At 37.7% G+C, this 22,324-nt stretch overlaps 1 protein-coding gene across 8 annotated transcripts in view; it reads right to left on the bottom strand.

The window, feature by feature from the left end:
• The window catches only part of ehbp1 (EH domain binding protein 1), a 135,348-nt gene extending 113,397 nt beyond the window's left edge, over window positions 1-21,951 (bottom strand). For all 8 annotated transcript variants that reach the window (XM_079852737.1, XM_079852738.1, XM_079852741.1 and 5 more), the window contains exons 1-5: window positions 21,578-21,951; window positions 19,450-19,914; window positions 3,563-3,620; window positions 2,688-2,783; window positions 140-193 (exon numbers count right to left, since the gene is read on the bottom strand). In XM_079852737.1, coding sequence (XP_079708863.1) covers window positions 140-193; window positions 2,688-2,783; window positions 3,563-3,620; window positions 19,450-19,553 — 312 coding nt within the window. In that variant the 5' untranslated portion in view covers window positions 19,554-19,914; window positions 21,578-21,951. The remainder of the gene's footprint in view (window positions 1-139; window positions 194-2,687; window positions 2,784-3,562; window positions 3,621-19,449; window positions 19,915-21,577) is intronic.
• Window positions 21,952-22,324: the final 373 nt, after the last annotated feature.

The raw sequence follows: 22,324 nt of genomic DNA, 5'->3' as shown, positions 1-22,324 counted from the left end.
CTGCCTTAAATCAGTCATTCTTCATCCTGAAACTGAAACTGTAACAGTAGTGTGATGACTCCATTTGACCACTAGATGTCAGGCTGCACATAGCAGAACTCACCAGAACCACAAGAGTGTAAAAAAAAAAAGCACTCACATTTTCGATGACAAATGTCCACTCTTTGTCTTCAAACTCCTCTGCGTGGGGATCCTAAAAAAACAAAAACAAAATGTGGGGATTAATTTGATGGCATTAAAAAATTAAAGTGGAATCTCATTAAAGACGGTCTCAGTATAATGTCTTTGGCAGCAGAGATATTTGGAAACAGCAACTCCACAGATCAAATCCATCTCTACAGAACAAAACAAGATTTGCATTTCCTTTCTTGTTATGTAAAACATATGATGGATGCAGAGGCACTTTCATAAATGACTTATCCAAAGCTTTATCTGATTGCAGCAATAATATAATGACCAAAACAGTGAATTTTTGTCAAAGAGGATATGATGCCTATCTGTCTGTCTGTCTATCAACAGCATACAATAATATCAAATCACAGTGAGACACTTTTCTCACATTCACCTGTCTTGAGCCTATTCAAAGTTGAACCAAGTATAGGTACACATGCATACAGCTTCACCTGAGCTGCTCTTCTGTTGTTCTAGAACTGTCCTGGTCAGCTGACCGCATGGTTGGCGGTACACAAATGAAACATTCATGAACTCACGAATGCCAAACTGGTCCACTGCAATGAACTTTGGGAGATGTAGTTGAACATGACACTGAGTAGGTTTGTAGAGAACAAGGCCGATAAGGAAAATGTTTGGACAAGCACTTTGTGTGTGTGACCTTTGTAAACACAATGTGGAGAATGTTGGAGGATATACAACACCAGGTCAGCCTGTCAGCACTAGCTTGTAACTGTGTGTGTGTGTGTGTGTGTGTGTGTGTGTGTGTGTGTGTGTGTGTGTGTGTGTGTGTGTGTGTGTGTGTGTGTGTGTGTGTGTGTTGGGGGGGGGGGGGGGGGTCGGTCTGTCTTAAGTTAGTGCTTTTGCCACTGAGGACATTAAAGGGATAGTTCACCCAAAAATGAAAATGCTGTCATCATTTACTCTCCCTCATGTTGTTCCAAACCTGTATGACTTCCTTTCTTCTGCTAAACACAAAAGAAGATATTTTAAAGAAGGTTGTTCACTAGTTCACACTTACAAATAAGTTAGATAGAATAAATGCGTATTTGGCGTGCTGTCCGAGGAGAGGGCTCCGGGCTCGGTATTCGGCCCGAACCCAGAGTACTCCCCCCGTATTCCTGGCTGTAAAGATTAAGCCAAGAGTGAGGAGTCGGGGTGGTGGAGGGATGCTGAAAAACTGTCAAGGAATATTAGGTGAGTTGACAGTGTGGATATATATATACTTCTTGTCATGCTGATTAGGGTAGACATAATTGTTTGATGACGAGTAGATTGGATTGCTTATTTGAACGTGCTCCTCCCGAACTTTGTTTATAAAACATCATGTAATTAAACAGTTGCTGGTCCATAGTATTTTTTTTTCCTACTATGGAAGTCAATGGGGTCCCATCAGTCGTTTGGTTACCGACTTTCTTCAAAATATCTTCTTTTGTGTTCAGCAGAAGAAAGAAAGTCATACAGGTTTGGAACAACATGAGGGTGAGTAAATGATGACAGCATTTTCATTTTTGGGTGAACTATCCCTTTAAAGCTGATGAAATGATGAAATAAAATTTTCATCATACATGTTAATTTATTTAATGGTTTATTAAAATTTTTATTTGCACATTATTTCTGATATATTCAATTAGAATTATGGTAGATATGATCAGATTCTTAGTGAATAGTAATTTAATATCACTCATATTTTAAGAATATTTAAGAGAATATTTAACCTTAAAATATATGATCATATATACAATTTATTATTATACTTTATTCTAGGAAATATATTTAAAATATTTACATAAATATATAAATAACATACAAGAATGATCATACATAAAATAAATTGTTACATATAATGTACAAATTTTGCGTGCATACAAATTAAGTATAGCAATATTTGAAAGATTACAAACTATACATATTATTTATGCATGCAGACTACATATAATATATAAAGATACAATTATTTAAAGCTAATTTTGCCACTGGGAAACTGAACAGCTGAAAATGTATGAACTGAAATGTCATCTGAGTCAAGAGTGCGGTCATCTAAAATCCTCTACTGTCAACATAAGGAACCTCAGATCTACAAACTGCTCTGTCTCTTTATGCATCAAACAGATGCACTTCCTGTGTAGCTGCACCTGGGTCTGACAATTCAGGATGTAAGGTCTCACTTCTCTCGTGCCAGATGGAAAAATCTGCTGACCGGCATCTCAAAAAGACTAAAATACAGAGCACACGCTTCCTGCTGCCGTGTCAGTTTCTGCTGCACACACATTTGAGAAGGGAGTTAAAATCTTGGACTATGGCAGTTAAATCAGCGAGGAATCAGGATGTCTAGACACCAGCAGACCTGCAGATCCCAACCAATCAGCTTCTGGAAAACAGCCAACTGCTACAACTGGCCCCAATAACGTCTAGGCCTACTTGGCCACTAAACGAGAGAGCGTTGTTTTGTGTGTGTGTGTGTGTGTGTGTGTGTGTGTGTGTGTGTGTGTGTGTGTGTGTGTGTGTGTGTGTACCTTAAATAGGGTGACAGTGATCTCTATGTTCTCTGGAACCGGCCACACCACCACTCCTCTATAGGGGTTCTTGATGCCAGGCTGCCAGCTATGAGACTGTGAACAAAATAAATAACATTACATGATATACAAGATGATTATATTAAATGCAACATGAAACCTAACATCTTTAATCATGCAAAATATACATTTAGTTTTTATACAATAATCTAGCTAGTCATTATTACGTAAACACTGCAAAATATTTTTTCTTGTTTTCAACATGAAGCATGAAAACAAAAGTTCAAATCTTGAGCCATTTTGCTTCTCAAGTAAATGCATCTTGATTTAAGAATGTTTAGATATTTGTAATTGAAAACAAGACAAAAACACCTAGTAAGGAAATCATTTTTTGCAGTGAAGTTGGAGTGATGAACCATTCAAGTTTTTTTAACAACTTATGTATGCATTAAGGTGATGCGTGTCATTTTTGAGCGAATATCGGGACCAAACGGAATTGTGGTGTCCCGAACTCACATTAGCTCAATTATTATATACATTTATACGTACGTACATTAACATTTCAGCCAAACTAAACCCATAATGTCAGAGTCTGACTACTCTTACTCTACTAGTCTGGTTTTGTTTAGTCGAATTTACAGATCTAGGAAATATGATTGTAGCTCAACATTGTCATGTATACTAAATGGGCTACAAATGTCTTCAAGAGGTGATGTGTATTTAATCCTTCAAATTTGATGCACTGTGATTATGTATACTTGTACTGAAAAATTAAGACTGTAACTTGAAGCAAAAACCTGCTATTTAGGCCTACTACACATAAATATACTCAAGTCGTTGTTAGTTTCAAACAGCATTTAAAAAAAATGACCCACCTTGGAAGATTTCCTTCGGCTCCTCCGAGTCCAGACAACTACTAGCTTATCTGGTTGCCTAAAAAAGGACAAAAGAAAATAAATTATACAACCAGTGCTAAAAAGCTAAATAAAAAGCTAATAAACAAACACAATAATTGAAACACTACCAGGACTTCCGATTTCAGCTCTACTGTGCACAAACTAAGGACAAGATAAGATGATAAATAAAAGAGGAAGATGATGACCAGCCTTCTCAGGAAAGAGTTCAAAGCTGAAATGATGCTGCAAATCAAATCATACCCATATCACACACAGCCTAACCCAGCAGTACACAAACTCACTGCTTTTTTGATGCAAGTGTGTGTGCACAAGATGAATGTGTTAATGGAGTTCAGGTGGCATGACCTCTACTACAGGAAACACATTATATGCTAAATTCATCCCTCACGCTAAAGTACAAATACACCTTACAGTACAACATTCACAATACACATGAATGACGACACTCACGGACAGACCAACAGGTTTAACGATAAATGTACTGTTAGACCTGAAGGACAAAAAGGTTTCGGTACATCTAAGCAGAACTGAGAGAGAGAACAATCACACACACAGTCACACACACGATCCAGGACTCATGAGCTTGAATTGGATTACCAGCAGTAAGAGGCTTGACCGCAATCTGACAGGTGTGTGTTTATGCATGTGTCCTGCGTGTGTCTCATTTTAAGAAACATCACTGTCCTCATCTAAACTGTTACAAACATGGAGCAGACAGGATCTAAGCCCATCTAAAGTAACCCCTGATGCATATCTGGATTATTCTAGATTACTAAACGGTTCCGTTTCCCAGGAAGAGAGAAACGGCAGTGCTCTCCAAAAAGGATTTTCCGTGGAGATTGAGAATCACCACTGACAGCATTTCAACCAATGACTAGACTTAAACTGTGTCCAGGAAACCAACGAGAGAGCATCACAGAGAAACCATGCACAGACACTCCATTGTGTCTCTACATTTCTAGAAGACACACATTTCCCTCCTGCCCTACGGCAGCATGCTGTGTGTGACATGGGGCATTAAAGACAATCTGCTTTCGGTCATCTCTCACTCTGAAATAGCAAAACTCTTTCCCTTGAACCTCCTTTCTTTTTTCCTGTCTATTTCCATCCCTACTTTCAGTACTTGTGTGTTTCCTCTAGGCTAGTTGACATGCTCCACTGCAGGCCCTGATGCACATGATCTTATCAGAAAGTTTTTCATAATGGCATGATGTTTCCTCTTATGGATGGTTGAGTCACAAGGATTTTTTTTCCTGATTTAAAACTTTTATTCAACAAGGATACATAAATGACAGTAAAGTCATTTATAATGTTACAAATAAAACTTTTAAAATAAATGTGGTTCTTTTGAACTATGTTCAAAGAATCCTGAATAAATGCATCATGGTTTCACAAAACTATTAAGTAGCACATCAAAATGCTTCTTGACTTGAGCACCAAATCAGCTTATTAGAATTATTTCTGAAGGATCATGTGACACTGAAGACTGGAGTAATGATGCAGAAAATTCAGCTTTGCCTTCATAGGAAAAACATTTGACTTAATATATTCAGAATATAAACAGAAAACAGTTATTTTGAATAGTGCAATAAAATTTCATAATATTACAGTTTTTAGTGTATTTTTTATCAAATATTTTATCTTGGTGAGACTTAAATCTTACCAACCCAAACTTTTGAACAGTAGAAACACTACACATTCAGATGAACCTGTATCTGGCCTTTTTATCCCATTACTCAATTTTTGAAATTATGCATTTCATTCTTTTCACCATACTTTTGTTTGCTGTTTTCATCTCTTTTCTTATAGTCATAATGTTTTCTTTCCTACAATAATCAATGTTTATGTGAATAAAAGCCTAAATTCAATCTGAAATAAAGTGATTGTGTCTCTTCAGAAAATTGACTAAACCGCTCAATTCATATGGATTAGTTTAATCTCTTTATGAACTTTTTGAAGTGTCAAAATGTCAGTTGCGTAGCTGTCAACGGAGGGACAGAAATCAGATTTAATCAAAAATATCTTAATTTGTGTTCCGAAGATAAACGAAAGTCTTACAGGTTTGAAATGACATGAGGGTGAGTAATTACTGACAGAATTTTCATTTTTTGGTTAACTATCCCTTTAATAAACCTGTAGCCTTAGATAGCACACCCAGTCCATTGACTGGCAATCTACTACATATTGTACACCAAAATAGCAAACTCTGAATGAAAAAATCACAGTTCCAATTTGATTGGCTGGCTTTATGTCAAAGGTTAGAACCAGAGGCCAGTCTGGTGTGTTTCCACACACAATTTCTGCAATGCACTATCACTGAAACCTATCTGAAACTTAAACACATGCAACACATGTTCACCAGGACTTCATCACAGTTTTGCTATTGTTTAAATGTTTTTCCTGCTAAATTCCCACCAGCAACCTGCCAAAAACAGAAAGAACCACACATGTAACTACTTTCGTGGTTCATTTCTTACATTTCATTTCTGCACTCTGTGCTCCCTAAGGCACAGTTTATTTCTCAGACCCATTACTACAGACCCTTTAAGTCGGCCAGTTGTTTTAGCTCTGATTTGTGGCTTCAGGTCATGCATCTCTAGATACATTAAGATTTACTTTACCTGTCAAATCCATTCTTTTGACTGTGCTTTCAAGGTCCATCATAACTATGTCCTCCACAAAAAATCTAAAGTGAAACTGCTCAGTTTCCATCAATGGCATGCTATGCAGATCTTACACCTAGCCGGTGTCTGCTGATAGAAACCTGTCAACATCTGAGGTGAGAGGACTGAAGCCAAGACTGTCAAACCAGGAGTTTAAAACCAATAGCCTGGAGGTCTATAAATGTTCACACCTTTTATTACTATAAGAACTCTATAAGACTTCCAGACATAGCATGTTATGTACTTTGAAGAAATACTTTGAGTCAAAAGTGAAGCACTGTACACAAGGCTACAACACCTCTGGCTTCTTGATTGTAATTTAATGCTTTTTGCTTTGCTGCTTTAAAACTAGCTATATTCTGTGAAAAAAAATTCTTCATGCCTTAAAATAACTTGCTTCATATGCGGTTATATGAATATGCAAATGAGCCCCGCCTGGATAACCTGGCTTCTCTTGAGACCCCCTGCTTTGCAGCATAGTTAATGATATGCTAAAGCCCGCCCCCATTGTGACAGGATTGGTTACGACAGCATTTGTGACGTAGAGAACAACTGCGATTTTAAACCGTGTTTTTGAGACAGTGTTGAGTGATGAATTTGCACATGGTTTGTGTTAAAGCATATTAAAAACACCACATAGACATATAAACAACATTAAAATTTTGATTTTCACCAGAGGGGGTCTTTATGACTTTTTTAAAAATAAATAATGTTTACTTAATAATGTTAATACTTTGTTTTTAAGGAACTTCCAGAACCAGACTTCAGGAAACCCTGATCAAAAATAAGCTCAATTCTAAAGATCTAAACAATCTGGAAACTGCTTTTCTGTAGGATTATAATAGAGCTGAAAGTAATCTTTCTAGCTAGTAAAAGTAGATCTACAACACTCATTAATAAACTATAAATACCCCCATAAACAGCGGAAAATGCTGCGAGTGTGAGAAAGTTTTATAATCATCTTGAGCCTTTGCAAAGCATTCTTTCTATTGCAGAAAGAGACAAAGACAAAAGACAGAAAACAACTGAAATTCCTTTAGATACAACATTGCAACAAACTAATTGTCTCTGTGAGGCAAACTACCTCAAGACATCATTTATACTTCAGATTACAGCAAAACAAAAGCTGTAGATTTGAGGAGGGCTGACATTAATAAATAAACAGAAAAGGAGTAACAAAGTGGGTCATCGCGCAGCAGGAGATGTTATCAGCAGGAAGTGGAGGCGGGTAGAGAGGGTATAAAGACAGACAGACTGGCAAACCAAGGAGGAAAAACCTTCATTGGGCACTAGAAGCACAGCTGCCCAAACACGAACGCTAAAGCTGCTATGCCACACCATCACACACAAAGACAACGAGAACGAGGGTGGCGTGTGTTTAGTTTATATGGCATTAAAATCCATCTCAAGTGATCAGGTGATATTGCTGTTTACACCTGGTAATATGGGACCACTAGTGATCAGAATGCGTCTTTTCGATGGCTTTTTCCCATTGAAAACCATTGTATCCTTCCTCTTTGTCCAACACGCAACAGATAACACTGTGTTTGAAAAGACTGTTTGTGAAGCGGTTTCACTGTTATTTAGGAGTAAGATCGCGTGGTTGTTTGAATGATTGTGATCTTTTTGTGCAGTTTTTAATATGCACCATGTCTATAAAATGCTGTTTATGAAGAGATGCTTGTACAATCTGTGACCTTATTGACTGACTCCACAGGGAAAGGGAGGGAAAGGAAGGGATGAGATGGTACAGACTGAACCACATCCTGACTCAGAACGGATGGACAAAAAAAATTATAATAATATCAATGAGGAATAAGACTTCCACAACCGCCTCTAGGCTATAAACAGCTCCATCAATAAAATAGAATGAACACTTGTGACAAACACACACAGTGACGCTGTCAATCAGAAATCCTCCTCTGATCTGATCTCTGAATAAATAGAGCAAGACAAAGAGAGAGCAGCAAGTGGAACAGAGTAATATTAAGATTAACACACTAAAGAGCCTGTAACATGAGATCTGGAACACACAATACTGCCATACAATACGGCTGAGAGAGAGAGAGAGAGAGAGAGAGAGAGAGAGAGAGAGAGAGAGAGAGAGAGAGAGAGAGAGAGAGAGAGAGAGAGAGAGAGAGAGAGAGAGAGAGAGAGAGAGAGAGAGAGAGAGAGAGAGAGAGAGAGAGAGAGAGAGAGAGAGAGAGAGAGAGAGAGAGAGAGAGAGAGAGAGAGAGAGAGAGAGGAGAAGGTTATTGATTTGGCTATCTGTGTAGGCCTGGTTTCTGGTTTTAAATTATTTATTAGAATAAAGTGAAAGAGAGAAAACATATCTGTCTTAAAAATGTTTGTGGTACATGTAAATAAAATTGGTACTGTAACACTTCACAATAAGGTTTAATTTGTTAATTAGTTAACTACATTAGTTAAAGGGGTAATGAACTGCATTGTTTTATTGTTTTATATGTTTCCTGGGGTGCACTTATAATATTAGTATGCAGGGCATGACAAACTTTTTTGCTCACCAGTCACTGTGGCTAGTGGGTTTCAAAAGTTACTAGCCATTCAGCTGCATTTTCCCTGGCCACAATTTTGACATCGATACCATAGGGAAAAAGTGTCATATTGATATTTTTAATATTATCTCAATTTGGCGGCTGGTATATTAAGCTGCTGTCACTTTAAGACCTGACGCACAGACCCATTATATTTTTTTATATACTAGACTTTATGTGCACGCACTTTGGTTGTGAGCACAAAAATCTGCAGGAATGAGTAAAATTATGCTCAATACACGCAATCCCAAGACGAAATCCACCCACATTTGGCGGGTAGGCGGGTGTTAATGTTAAGCCCTGTTAGTATGACTTTTACATCAAAAATTGTCATAATTCAGAAATAAAAGACATTTTTCCTACCCTGATTTTAGCCCTATTATTTAAACACTCTGTTTTAAAGGGGTCATGAACTGGATTGTTTTATTATTTTATAATGTTCCCTGGGGTGCCCTTATAATGTTAGTATGATTTTTACATAAAAAATTGTCATAATTTATAAATAAAAGCCATTTTTCCAAGCCTGATTTCTGCCTCAGATTTGAACGCTCCGTTTTAAGGGGCGTGTCTGCTGTGAGACTGCAGTGTAAACGCCCACTGCTGTGATTGGCTGACATGCTTGCAATGAAATAGCTAGTATTACATGAACTCTCTCGAAAACTTTTACTACGTTTTTACTATTACAGCTATCGAGATTAACAAATCGTGAAAAGTATCGTTTAAAGCATTATATTTAAATCTATTCCATCACATGAAAGGTTGCAGCATGATGAGCACTGAGCAGATGACAGACAGTCTGTTGATCGCGTGAATAAAGATCTTATCATTGCAACGCAATTTTTGCACTCTCACAAATGCTTACACCAAATCACAATGCAAACACGATGTGAGTACACAGTAAGAGCTTCGTTGTGTAGTGTAACAGTGTCATTATGTCATCACGAGTTTGGTAAGTGTCCAGATAAGCTCTCGCGTTTCAGAGGCAAATAAATGTGTGTATCATCTGCATAGCAGTGAAATGATACACCATGCTTTCTGGGCTCGCGCTGTGCTGTTTGATTGACAGCTTGGGCGAAAGGGATCGTTCTTTGATCGCTTTCTGTAGGCTATATAATTTAATAACAGTTTAAAAAAAGATTATTTTCATAATACTACGAGAAATTATGTGAAGTTGATCGTTTAGTCACTGATGCATAAACAGTATTGAACGATTTTAAGAGAAATATCTGAACTTGAATAATTACACCGAAATCACTGATCGCAGATCAGGCATTAGAATACACATGGTTACTTACATGTTGCTGGCAGATCCGTGTCGGGAAATTGTGATTGACTGATTTAATAAAGTTTAACCATGCTGGAATCCGAAGGAAGCTTATGCAGACTGTCTTCTTCCACAAACAGGCACTGCACAATATTTAGTCAACAGCATGTTTATTGCTTGTAAGTAGCTCGATCCGGTAGCAATTATCATGTCGTCCTATGTTATTTAGCATGTTTGGGCGAATCGGTGGGCGGGGCTAAACAGGCCGTGTTGAAGTAGGCGTTGATCTTCTTTTGTGGAGGCGGTGTTTTATCCTCTTTGACGTCATAGTTCCCCACTTTGAAAAACGAGTCGTTTGCTGAGCCTGATGTCTATTAAAGCTTTTATTGGACTAACAAGGTAGTTTTCAGTTCTGAAACTTACAGGATATTATTATAGTATGATGATCTCTTATATGTCAAAAGCTCAAGGAAACTTTGATTTCTCAGTTCATCACCCCTTTAAGGGGCGTGTCTGCTGTGAGACTTCAGTGTAAACGCCCACTGCTGTGATTGGCTAACATCTTTGCATATGAAACAGCTAGTATTACATGTGGAACTCTTACGAAACCTTTTTTACTATTACAGCTTACGAGGTCAACTAATTGCAAAAAGTGTTGATTATAGCATTATATTTAGGTCATGACATGAAAGATTGCAGTGATGAGCATGTAGCCGATTACAGACATGTTGAGCGCATGAATGCAGTGATCTCGTCATTGTAACTCGATTTCTACACACTCATGAATACTTTCATCATAATTAACAGTGCAAACCATGGAGTAAACACGATGTAAATAAGAGATTAGTTGATTATAACGGGAGCTTTGGCGAGAGTCCAGAACTCGGTCACTGATAAACACGCGCTGTTTGATTGACAGTTCCAGCGATTATAAAGGGATCGGATAAACAAAAAATGTACTCAGATGTGTGTTGTTCTGTTCCTGTTGGATCCAATATATAAGGCACAGATTCGTTTTTTTAAGAACCTGGCCGATTTATCGGTCTGCCGATTAAATTGGCCGATATGAGCCTGTCGCAAATATAACGGCTTCGATGTATTTGACGCAGATATGCTGCCAGTATGAACTTTTTTTTTTTTACAGAACATATAGGCTAACGCAGATAAAATGCTGTGTAATTACATAGTTTGTCCAGCAAAGCGTGCTCCACTGTTTGCTACTGGAGACCCAAGTCACTGTAGTGACACCAGTCAACCCTTTCACTTCATTAAGGAGGTCTCTTCAGACACAGTGTAAGATGCGCACACATTAGCTTTCACTCCGCTGACAAGGTATGAAACATGGCTAGCTAGCTAATGTAGCAAACGAGTATGATAAGCTCATTGTATTTACTTTATAGCATTGTGTCTTACCAACTAGGTGACAACGTAGCGTTAAAACACCATTCAACAGACTCAATCCACCACCACACTGGTAACTAGTTAGCAACTTACCGTTAAGACACTGCTTGACTGCTTGTCTGCTGCTGCCTGAACAAGACACCGGACGCGAGCGGCGCGATGCTTCAAAAGACAGTTGAACCCATTATAATCAGTGATGTTGTCTACACTGGATGCGCGATGTGGTGCGACAAATCTCCGACAGTAAACTGATGCCTCATTCTATATGACGTACTGACATGAAAGACAAATGCTTTGCAGCGGGCGCTTTGCCGCGTCCAGTGTATACACTGTGTCAGCCCATTCTGCCTATAACGCTAAGTTACAACATCAAGCAATATTCTAATAATTGAAATAATTATAACACTTTATACAGGGCCATTTTGCATAATGAGTAGTTTCACGTTTAGTACATTTTGACTACTTATTTAAACAGTATTTAGAATATAATATAGAATGGAACATGCAATGCAAACTAGTTTGGTTACAGCTCAATTGTATCATTCTCATTCTATCATTCACCCTGCCTCGTGCCTCCATTACCTTTGTCACACAAGTGTTTGATCACCACATTTGAGTCATTGCAAAAAATGTGTTTACATATAATTAATATTCTGTTTATGTATACTGTATTCTACAGTACCAGTCAAAGGTTTGTACAAACGAATGGGAAAGTGTGTCCAAACTTTTGATTGGTACTGTATTATAATATTAGCCTACACATATTAAATAATATTGCTACTGTATTGGCTTTTTTTACTCCCTAATATCGGTATCGTCGAGCTCTAGTTTTTTTACAACCTGGGCACTGCACAACGCCTTGCCGTCCCCAGTGCTTTTTGACAGTATAATACATTCCCATCACTAAACCGGAGCGTTAGGACCCAAACAGATCACAGGGTGAGATGACGCGGCATCGGCTGTCGCTATACAAGATAAATTGATCGATTGTTGCATCCCAACGCTCATTGTTGTTTACAAATCACCACGACACTCTGCGTCAAATGGATCGTGCCAAAATCGGGCTGATATCATGTAGTCTGAACCCGGCATTACTTCAATATAAATTATAAAACAGAAGAACAGATCTGTTCGGCTTTTCAAACTATTATTTTGCCCACTACGTAGGCTATAGCACAAATATAGCATGACTTCAATTTACAATTTTGAAATTAATCAACAGATAAGACTATTAGTAGTCTAAACGAATTGTTAGTTTCAGCCCTATACATATTTATTCATAACTTTCCTAACTTGCAAAATGAATCCTTTTGCAGGAGTGTTGCCTTCTAGTTTTAAGAAATACTTCAGAAACATTAATTAATTTATAGCAAGTAAACATTTTGTCAGTTGTTTCTTCCAAAAGTAGCTCTGTGATCCCTGGATTATCAGTCAGTATAACTAAAGTTCACTGACTCCCACATGATCATATCAGCTGTTTCTGACCGGCAGATCTTTCACACACACACTTCCTTCAGTCACCAGTTTATCATAATGGAACTTTAAATTTACGATTTAGTAATAAAACTTGTTTTATTGAAGCCATCATAAAAAACTGCAATCAGTGCTGTAATCATCCAATGAGCGAGCGCACAAATGGAGAGAGAAAAAGAGAAAAACAGAGATGGTAGATTTGTAGCCTTAAAAGGAAATAAATCTAAATGTGCCTGCATGGTTTTCATTAAAATCATTACTGGATGCTTTTTATCTACATTTAAAATCTCATTTATTAACAATTCTGGTGACCCAAAATTCCTCTTGTTCCTTTACTTTTATCCTTTTATTTTTGAACACCACTGAAGATGTTTAAGATATTTAAGATATAAACACACTCTAATGTTCATTACACAAAGGTCGCTCCCTATCGTCATGATACAGATATGCCGGTTAAATTCTAAAAATGAAAGAGCAGGTAGAAAACTTTGTGTAAAAAGAAATTATGACATTTTTGGCGCAATAAAACTTTATATGTGGACTTCAGGGAAAAAATTAAACACCACAAAACAATACAATATGACCCTGCATACTGAAAGCTGTGCTATACAAGATCACTGAAGGTTACAAAACTAATCATTTCCTCTGAGTAATTTCAAGTTGCTGAAAATCTCCCTTTATCTGGTCCTGCTAACAAGAAAGGCTTTAATGTGAGCCAGAGAGCAAACAACCATACACACCCAGCGTCATGAGACACATGAAAGGGCTTGGACTCCATTAACTCAAACTGATTGATGCATAACACCATGAATTCTTCATTATGAGGGCTTACTGCATCCAGAAAATATGAATCCAAACCCAAAAGCACAGAGAGAGAGAAAGAAACACCGATCAGCTCACTGTGAGGTGCGATGATCAATAAAACTATACATCATGACCCCCCTCTGATTCCCTGATCACTTACATGACCTTATTAAACCTTCAGTCTGCTCAGCATGTGTAATCACACCCATACACACACAGATCTGCATCTCTTCTCTGCCTCCTACACAGCATCAGTCATTTCCTCACATGATCCACACATGAAGCGAAGGCAGAGGGACAGGTTTAACACTTACAGGGAAATGCTAATCAAATGATTTAAGGAACACTCTGGATCAATACAGCTGAAGCTCTATCGACAGCATCAGGAGCGTAATGCCAATTACTGCAAAGATAATTAAAGAACAGTAAGGCATTTAAATGGTAGCTGAACACACATTCATAAGACTAGTGTAAAAAACATCACTTATTGACCTTGATTTTCTGTAGTAATTAACATTAGGGCACAAAAGCTTTCCTTTTAAACAAACAAAAAAAAAAGATGGAAACGAACAAACTGCCAAGTGCCAGTGCATCCATTCATATGAGAAATGACAAATGAGGGTCTGTTTCATTCACCCTGAGTGGCTTAATTCAGAGCGACAGGGAGTGGGGCATCTGTGAGTGTTGTGGACAAGAGGGTGATTTATTGTGACAGACAATAACCTAAGCATTAAATTGCCATTTTTCAGGCCAAAGGCACGGCTCAATGCTGAAGAATGCCAGTCGGATTTTTACTTGCCCTGACAAACTTTTCACAGGCCCCATCACCCAAAACTAACTAAGTAATTAACTAACTAACCAACTAACTAGTATCGATCTATCACTGTTTTTGACCCGTAACCTTGTACTCTAATAAATATGGTTGGTTCGACACCCACATTTTATATAACAATTTCAGTTCTCAATTCCAATTTTAATACCACACCAACAATTATTTTCCTAACTAATATAAATTTTAAACTTTATTAAAAACAAGTAAACACTCTTAGAAGAAAAGCTTCTGTCAGGTGCATTATATATAGAACCTTTTTAGGGATTCCCAACATGGGATCTTTTTAGGGATTTCGTTTTAATTCATTCGTTCATTTTAATTTAAATGAACTAAACAGTTTGTAAACATACTAGCTTATATCACTAGAAAATTTTAAATAACCTGTTTAACATGAAAGTACATTTACCCTTTTATAGAACCTTTTTGGCATAGGGTTCTATAGAACAGAAATAAATTCTGAGAATGTTGCAGCAAGTAATAAAATAAGAACAAATGAAAATGACCAAAATTAATTCAGTCAGCTATGCTGAGCGTCTGTCCTGGCCTCAGGTCACGAGAGGAAATAATATAAGAGGAAAGAAATGATCATTTCTTATAATGAACAAATGTATGAAGACATGGAAAACACAGCTGGAAAAGGAGAATCTGCTTAAATTGACAACAGAAATCTCACTAAACGCCTTGCCCAGAAGCAAACAACACAGCGCAGATGCCCTGTGTTGTTTTGTATTCACTCTGATTACGTAACATAAAATCTAGAACTCTGGATCACATCTGAGCTGAACAGCACTGATGAAATTTGTGCCTACAGAGTACAGACAGAAGAACCAAAGGAGTCACAACCAGGCCAGGCCAGGCCAGAAAGTGCAAAGGCATGTAGACCTACTTAAACATGTAGGCTACCACTGTTTTTTTTTTTTTTTTTCTCTGCTGAAAGAATGTAAAACTATTTCACACTGTAAACCACATTCCCTCTCTCCCTCTCTTCAATCATCTTCTTTTCTCCACCCCTCCAGAAAAAAAAAAAGAAAAGGGTATGAGAGTAAAGCAAGTCTAAAGGTCTTGGGTATGATGTACTTTCAATGCATTTTTAATGATGAAATTTCAAACACGCTGTAGTTCAGTATGTAATTCTCGTATGAACACCTACTGTAAGTTCATTACAAGTTCAGTGTCACAGTGCCCATGGGTCAAATATAAATATAAACACCAGTAAAGACGAGATCCTTGGCAGCACTGAAATACATAATGCTGGGCTTAAAGCTAAGTGAAATCCCACATGAAGCATGCTGGGATTTTAAAGGTCTGAGTTGAGGCTTGGCTGCTGTAACACTTTGAAGGATTTCCCTTCCTCATTCCAGTCAGACTGACCTGTGGCACCGGGCCTGAAAGCAAAAGCAGCTGGCTGCCCTAAAGCAGCTACACATCACTGCTGCAATGCTGGACAGCAGGGGGTTCCTTTTGACACCAAAGACCCCTTGCAAAGGAACCCCATTCCTAAAGTGTAAAGGAAGCTATATATTATCATTATTGACCTTACAACCCCCAAGAAACAAAATGGTGCGCAAAACAAACATGGATTATGCATAAAAATGTATGTCCTCCCAAGGAAGGCGAGTTGAATTAAAAATACACTTGCGTTCAAAGGTTTGGGGGGTCAGTAGCCTAATATTTTAAGAATATTTTAGGATGTTTATGAAAGTCTCTTATCCTCACCAAGAATCCATTTATGTGAATAAAAAAAAATACAGTAATAATAGTAATTTTTTAACAATATTTATTAATTAATTCCTGTGAGGGCAAAGCTGAATTTTCAGAATCATTACTCCAGTCTTCAGTGTCACATGATACTTCAGAAATCATAGGCTGATTTGCTGCTCAAGAAAAATTTCTTATTAGTTTCTTAATTGCTTAATATTTCTGTGGAAACCATGATACAATATATATAGTTCAAAAGAACAGCATTTATTTTAAATAGAAATCTTTTGTAACATTATAATTGTCTTTACGGTTACATTTGATCAATTTAATCCATGAATACTGAATATAAGTATTAGGCTAATTCTTTAAAAAAGAAAAATCTTACTGACCCCAAATTTTGAACGGTATAGATTCTATTTTTGTTGTTTCCTCTTGCCATTTTTTAATAACTACAGCAATTCTCCAGAGAAAATAAACAATGCTGTTAAAATAGTCTACAACATTCTATACATTACAGCTGCAATTCTCCACAGTAATTAAACCCCACAGTGGCCATGCTATAGAGGCGTGGGAATCGGCACGATTACACAACAGCACTTTAAACCAGAGACACTGAAACATTCAACTCATAAACATTTGATGTTGCCAAGAGACAAGAGAACTGCAAAGGCCAACATTCTAGAAGGCATTGAATCAACAGGCGGGGATACCTAAGCAGGCCGTGGCGTGTCCCGTATCCTAGCAGCGTGTTTCTGGAACACTGCCCAAGGTGTTGACTGGGGCCTGACTGGACGCTGCTCCTGCAGAGCATGAGTCCGGCAGAGCGGGTGTGCTGGCTACAGATAAATCACACCACCGGATATCAATGATCGAATAACCTATGCACAGCACAGCACACACATTCACAACACTGGCTAAGTCAATGATTGAAATCTTTCAGCCTCAAGAACCACATGCCATTCAGAGCTGATGGCCATGGCAGATTTACTAGACCTATTCCATCCGCTTTAATATTCATTCGAATGTTTTATTTTCATACGCCCTACACTCACATTATCCATGTGGGATCAGAAGCAGTGGAGATGTAATGCTATGTTAAAACTTCTAAAATGATTTGTCATTAAAATTATTTCTTTATTCATTCAATTGCTGAGTTACACGTCATTTTATTCCTCCCATGAACACATTTTCCTTCTCCTCAGCATTCCAGAACAAATGCTTGTGGTTTTTCTACATAAAAAGTGGAGAAAAGAGTTTCATTCGATTTTTTTTAAAGCGTTTCCACTTGAGGCCAAATGTGGAAAATTTTCCATCAGAACAATGGCACACTGGACAGACGAACCAAAAAGCACAGATCACGTAGCTGTCACACACACACAAACGTCTCCCTGATACAAACGCCTTTGAGCTTCTTGTCAGTAAGTGAATAATGCTCTTTCATCAGTGCCAGCGCCGCTCTGGCTCCACATTGGTCCACAAATCACTATGCAGATAATAGTCTGTGCATCCAAAACTAAACACACATACAGTGTACAATGTTTTCTGGTCTTAAAACCTGATTAAGAAATATTGTTTTTCCACAGAAAGGCATTCTCAACACAGTGCCCTTAGTGCATTTCTACCATACCATTACCTGACACATTCACATCTGAAACACCTCAAGGGTGTGTGTTCGTCAAACCCGAAAGTAAAACACTTAATTAGACTGCTGCAGGGGCCCAGAAACAATCCTATTGCACCTGAACTCCTCAGATTTGACTTGAGTAAATATGAATTATGTTTCCCTTGTGGAGCACTGAATGTGTTGCCAATTGCCATGACTGCAGGACGAAACACTCTTTTTGGAAATCTGCAAGAAAACACCAAAACTCCAAAGGCAACATTCTCAAAGAAAACTTGAGATATTTAGCAAAATTGCTGCGTACTTGACCCCTAATACAGCATAATCCACCACCTGACCTTAACCTCTGAGCAGCATTCCACTGTGAGCATACAATGCAGCAAGGATGTAACCAAACACTCAAGACTGGGAGCAAATGTAAAGTTTAAAGTTGTGTTAAAATGGAAATAGCCACAGATATTTTCTTTGGTATTATGATGTATATACAAGTGAAACGGATTATTGAAAAAAGAAGGACGGGGACTTAGTTCTATCTATCGTTTGGTGGGGTTTAAGTGGACTAAATGATTGGAGAAGTCCGGCATACGTCACCAGAGAGGAGTCTGCCGTTTCACCGGAAGATCAAGTTATGATATTTTGATTAAAAATTACCCGATGAGATTAATAATACGCATTTAGAAAACAGACAGGGTGAATTTTCAGTTCAAGCCGACTTTAAAAGACATCCACAGGATGAGACCATTTTTCCCCAAACATTCAAAGACATTTACATAAAATCGACGAGATTGAAGCACCTCATGACCTAGATTAAATTAAGTGCTGAAGTCTAGAACAATAATAAGTTGATTAAATTACTACGCAAAAATTACTCAAATTTAAATAAAATGGTAAGAGTGAGCATCTCTAGTAAAAAGATGTTATGTTGATGACGTACAGGAATATTCCAATTCCTGAGACACCTGTAATAATAATAATAATAATTTGTTACATTTATGGGTACTCAAACTTAACTGGGTACACAATATAAAACTATTTAATTGACATTTATTTAATAATTTTTAATAACTAGAAGGTTTAAAGAGAGTGTGGACCTAAAAAAAAAACATTGCATGCAAACATGGTAAATGCGGGGACAACCAAGTGTGTATGTAAAATACAAAGATACAGAATTCTGTATTATATTGCACCTATTTAATTGTTAAACATATGCTATATGTTATTATTAACATCTCACTTCATTCAATTTGAGTTACATCCTATCTGCAGTAATTTGAGGACACATCAGGCTTCATTGCAACCTATCGTGTACAATTCCTAAACAGAGAGGAGAGAAAATAAACAAAACGATGTGGAAAAGTATAGTTGTTGTAAATTGCCTCTCCCTACACACAGGAATGCCCGGGGGAATGGATAAATCATTGCCGTTAGTCAGATACGTCACGGGCCAACTCAGCATTCCAGACACACACGCACAAGCTGGGCTGGAAATGAGTAGCGGCACGCGCGAGACATGCAAGCAGTGACAACTCACCATTTCTTTGTGCATTCCACCATGAGTTCCTGGTAGGAGGCGACGAACTGGAATTTGGAAGCATGTTTCCCAACACGCTGCAGTCTCTTCCACACCGAAGCCATGGTTTTTCCTCTTTAAAGAGCTGACAGTTTGTTTAAAATACTGTCGCGTTCTGACGCCACCCCCTCACAAATCCTTTCCTTGGAAAAGTTCTCAAAAGTATCCGTCCAAAATCAGCTTGTGTGCATTCATTGATGTTTACAGAGTTTAAAATCAGGTAGAGGAAAGATAAAAAACACGTAGATCCCTTGCCATCAAAACATTAACGTGGATGATCGCAGATCAGCATGATGGCATGACATGTTAAATCCACCAGGATGATTGACAGCTCTCACAGAGCTCATTCTGTACAGCAAATCCCTCAAAATAAACATAAGCAGTGCATGGTAATCCAATATTCCTCGTTTGCATGTGTCAATAAACCTACAGAGACAAAGAGGAATATGGTTAGATCTCAGTGATAAAGGTTGTTGCACAAAAAGATATCCATTAATTAACTCATGTCAAACTTTGATTTCCAATTTCAGCATCTAAAAACAAACACCTGCCAGTTTCTACTGATCATTTTAACAAAATCATCCTGAATTTAAACACTGATTCATACCAGCAAAAGAGAACAATCCTTATCAGTTATCTGTGCTAGGCAATGGAAAGCGATGATATCTAGAGATACAGAGATTTGGCTGACTTTGTTTAGCTGTGCAAGTTGCAACCGAATTTCATGAAACCAGCAAAGTGCAGCCAGATTAGATCTTCTGGACCAGTTACAATTATTCTGAAGACTGTTGAAAATTTAACAGATCAGAAGTTATTGTTGTATTTTATTTTAGCGCAAAAGTAAAACATGGTAAAATTTAAGCACTGCATTTATAAAATTGTCAGTTTCAATCCTCAAATTTAATTGTCTGAGGAATACAGCATACAGTTGGGTTTCAGAAGTAAAAATCCTGTTAATTTTATATATAGCGCAATTGATTTTTAACCATAATATACCAAACTATAAAGAAAGAGCTACGAGGTTGTTAATTGATGGTATATGCTTCCTGCAACTTATTTTTTAAATAATTGTGTTTTACAGTGGAATTCCTGATGGAAAACTACATTACCCATTATTCTGCGATAAAATCGATACCAATCCTGGAATCAAGCGAATTGTACCAAACGAACTCTTTAACGCCACGTCCACTCCCATGAAGCACAGAGAGTGATTGTAGAGTCTTCTTACCTTTGTCTTTTTGTCCAATTTTGTCTACTTTTTTTTGCCTCAAATCAAAGTTCGTAATGTTGTCATTCACCTTATAGCTGGTTTGGTTTGGTTCCTGGTTTATAACTCTTTAACAAAGACTTTTTTTAAATGCCTATTGGAAAAAATGAATGGGAAAATGTTTGCTTAATAAAATAATATTTTAATAAACATTGTATCCTTAATATTTGTATTATGTAGTTTTACAACAGCAAAAAGACACTTGAGGCTGTGTTATAAATGTAGTCACTATAATGACAAGTAAATCACAGCCAAATCAAATGATATTCAGTACAACAGCATTTTTTTCCTGTGTTATTGCCTAAATATCCAGCAGGATGATAATATTTTTTTGTTTTTAAGTCGTTTTTTTTGTTGTTGTTTCATGCTGTCAAACTGAATATAACTAAGGTTAAATTATAGCCTATTTTTAATTAAAGGTTTATTAGGTGCTCGATATGGATAAGGAACTCCAGGACCATTTATTTTAATTATGTTCACAACTGTTGCTGTTCAAACATTCACGAGAAGGTGTAATTATATATCCATACAAGACTGCTGCTGAAGGCTTCTTCAAACAAATCACATCCTCATTCACAGAAGAATACAAAAACTGATACACTGTCAGTGCTGTCAAAACTGACTTCACACACTTAAGAAATTTGCTCTCAGGTTACTGGTTAAAAATCCGCTTTTAAAGTCACAGTGTTGTTATAAATACCTGACTAGCAATAGCTTAAGAGATTATTACAATAATCTATAATGAAACCCCTGCAGTCACAGAGACCCTTATCATGATATTATTCATCAACATCCTGGCTCTGGTCGCATTCCTGCACTCACCCCGTGAATAATGCAGCAGCAGTAGCGGCTGAATGCGCCCGTTGCGGCGGGAGGCGCGTGGCTGCATCAGCCCGCTAGCGAGCTAAAGAGCCGCTCTGGCTGGATATTCCCATAGAGCACCGCTAGCAGCCTAGGCTAACCTTAGCCAGGCAGGCTATCCCAGGGCAAAGAGCGGCAGCGAAACAGAAATCCCTTTCCCACTCGGACGTATACCGGCAACAGCCAAACTGAGGAGTTTGAAGGCGAGGGACAGTGGTGGTTTTCCGGTCGAGAGGAGGAAATTCCAGCGCTCTTTTCGTATTCACACACAAACTCAACGCATCAAGACTCCATCATTTTCCTCCCCAATCCCACATTCAGTCAAACATCTGTGCGGAGTCTCCGAGAAATGCCCCCACGCGTCTCTCATTGGCTGGCGGTCCATAAACATTTACATATTCATGACACTTCTTAACGCTTTTGTTGCCAGTGAGCGCTCCTATTGGTCGATTTAGACATCTTTCAGAGATCTTTAACCCGCCTGTGTGCAAAGTGAGCCGAGTAGGAGCATAAGTAATGTAAACCTTCTCCTATGTGTATGTGTTAAGGAATAAAGTTAACTAAATATGATTGTGAATAAAAAATATCTGATATATCGTAATACCGATTTTACTAATATAGCTGAATGTAGGTTGAGGCAATTCAGCACTCGAATAGGCCTATTTATTGTAGTAGGCCAATCTGTGAATTATTAAAAAGTTAGAACAA

The sequence above is a fragment of the Squalius cephalus genome, assembly GCF_949319135.1.
Source record: "Squalius cephalus genome assembly, chromosome: 20".
Lineage (NCBI taxonomy): Eukaryota > Metazoa > Chordata > Actinopteri > Cypriniformes > Leuciscidae > Squalius > Squalius cephalus.
The sequence above is the reverse complement of the archived record's forward strand: the minus strand, read 5'-3'. Positions and strand labels throughout refer to the sequence as shown.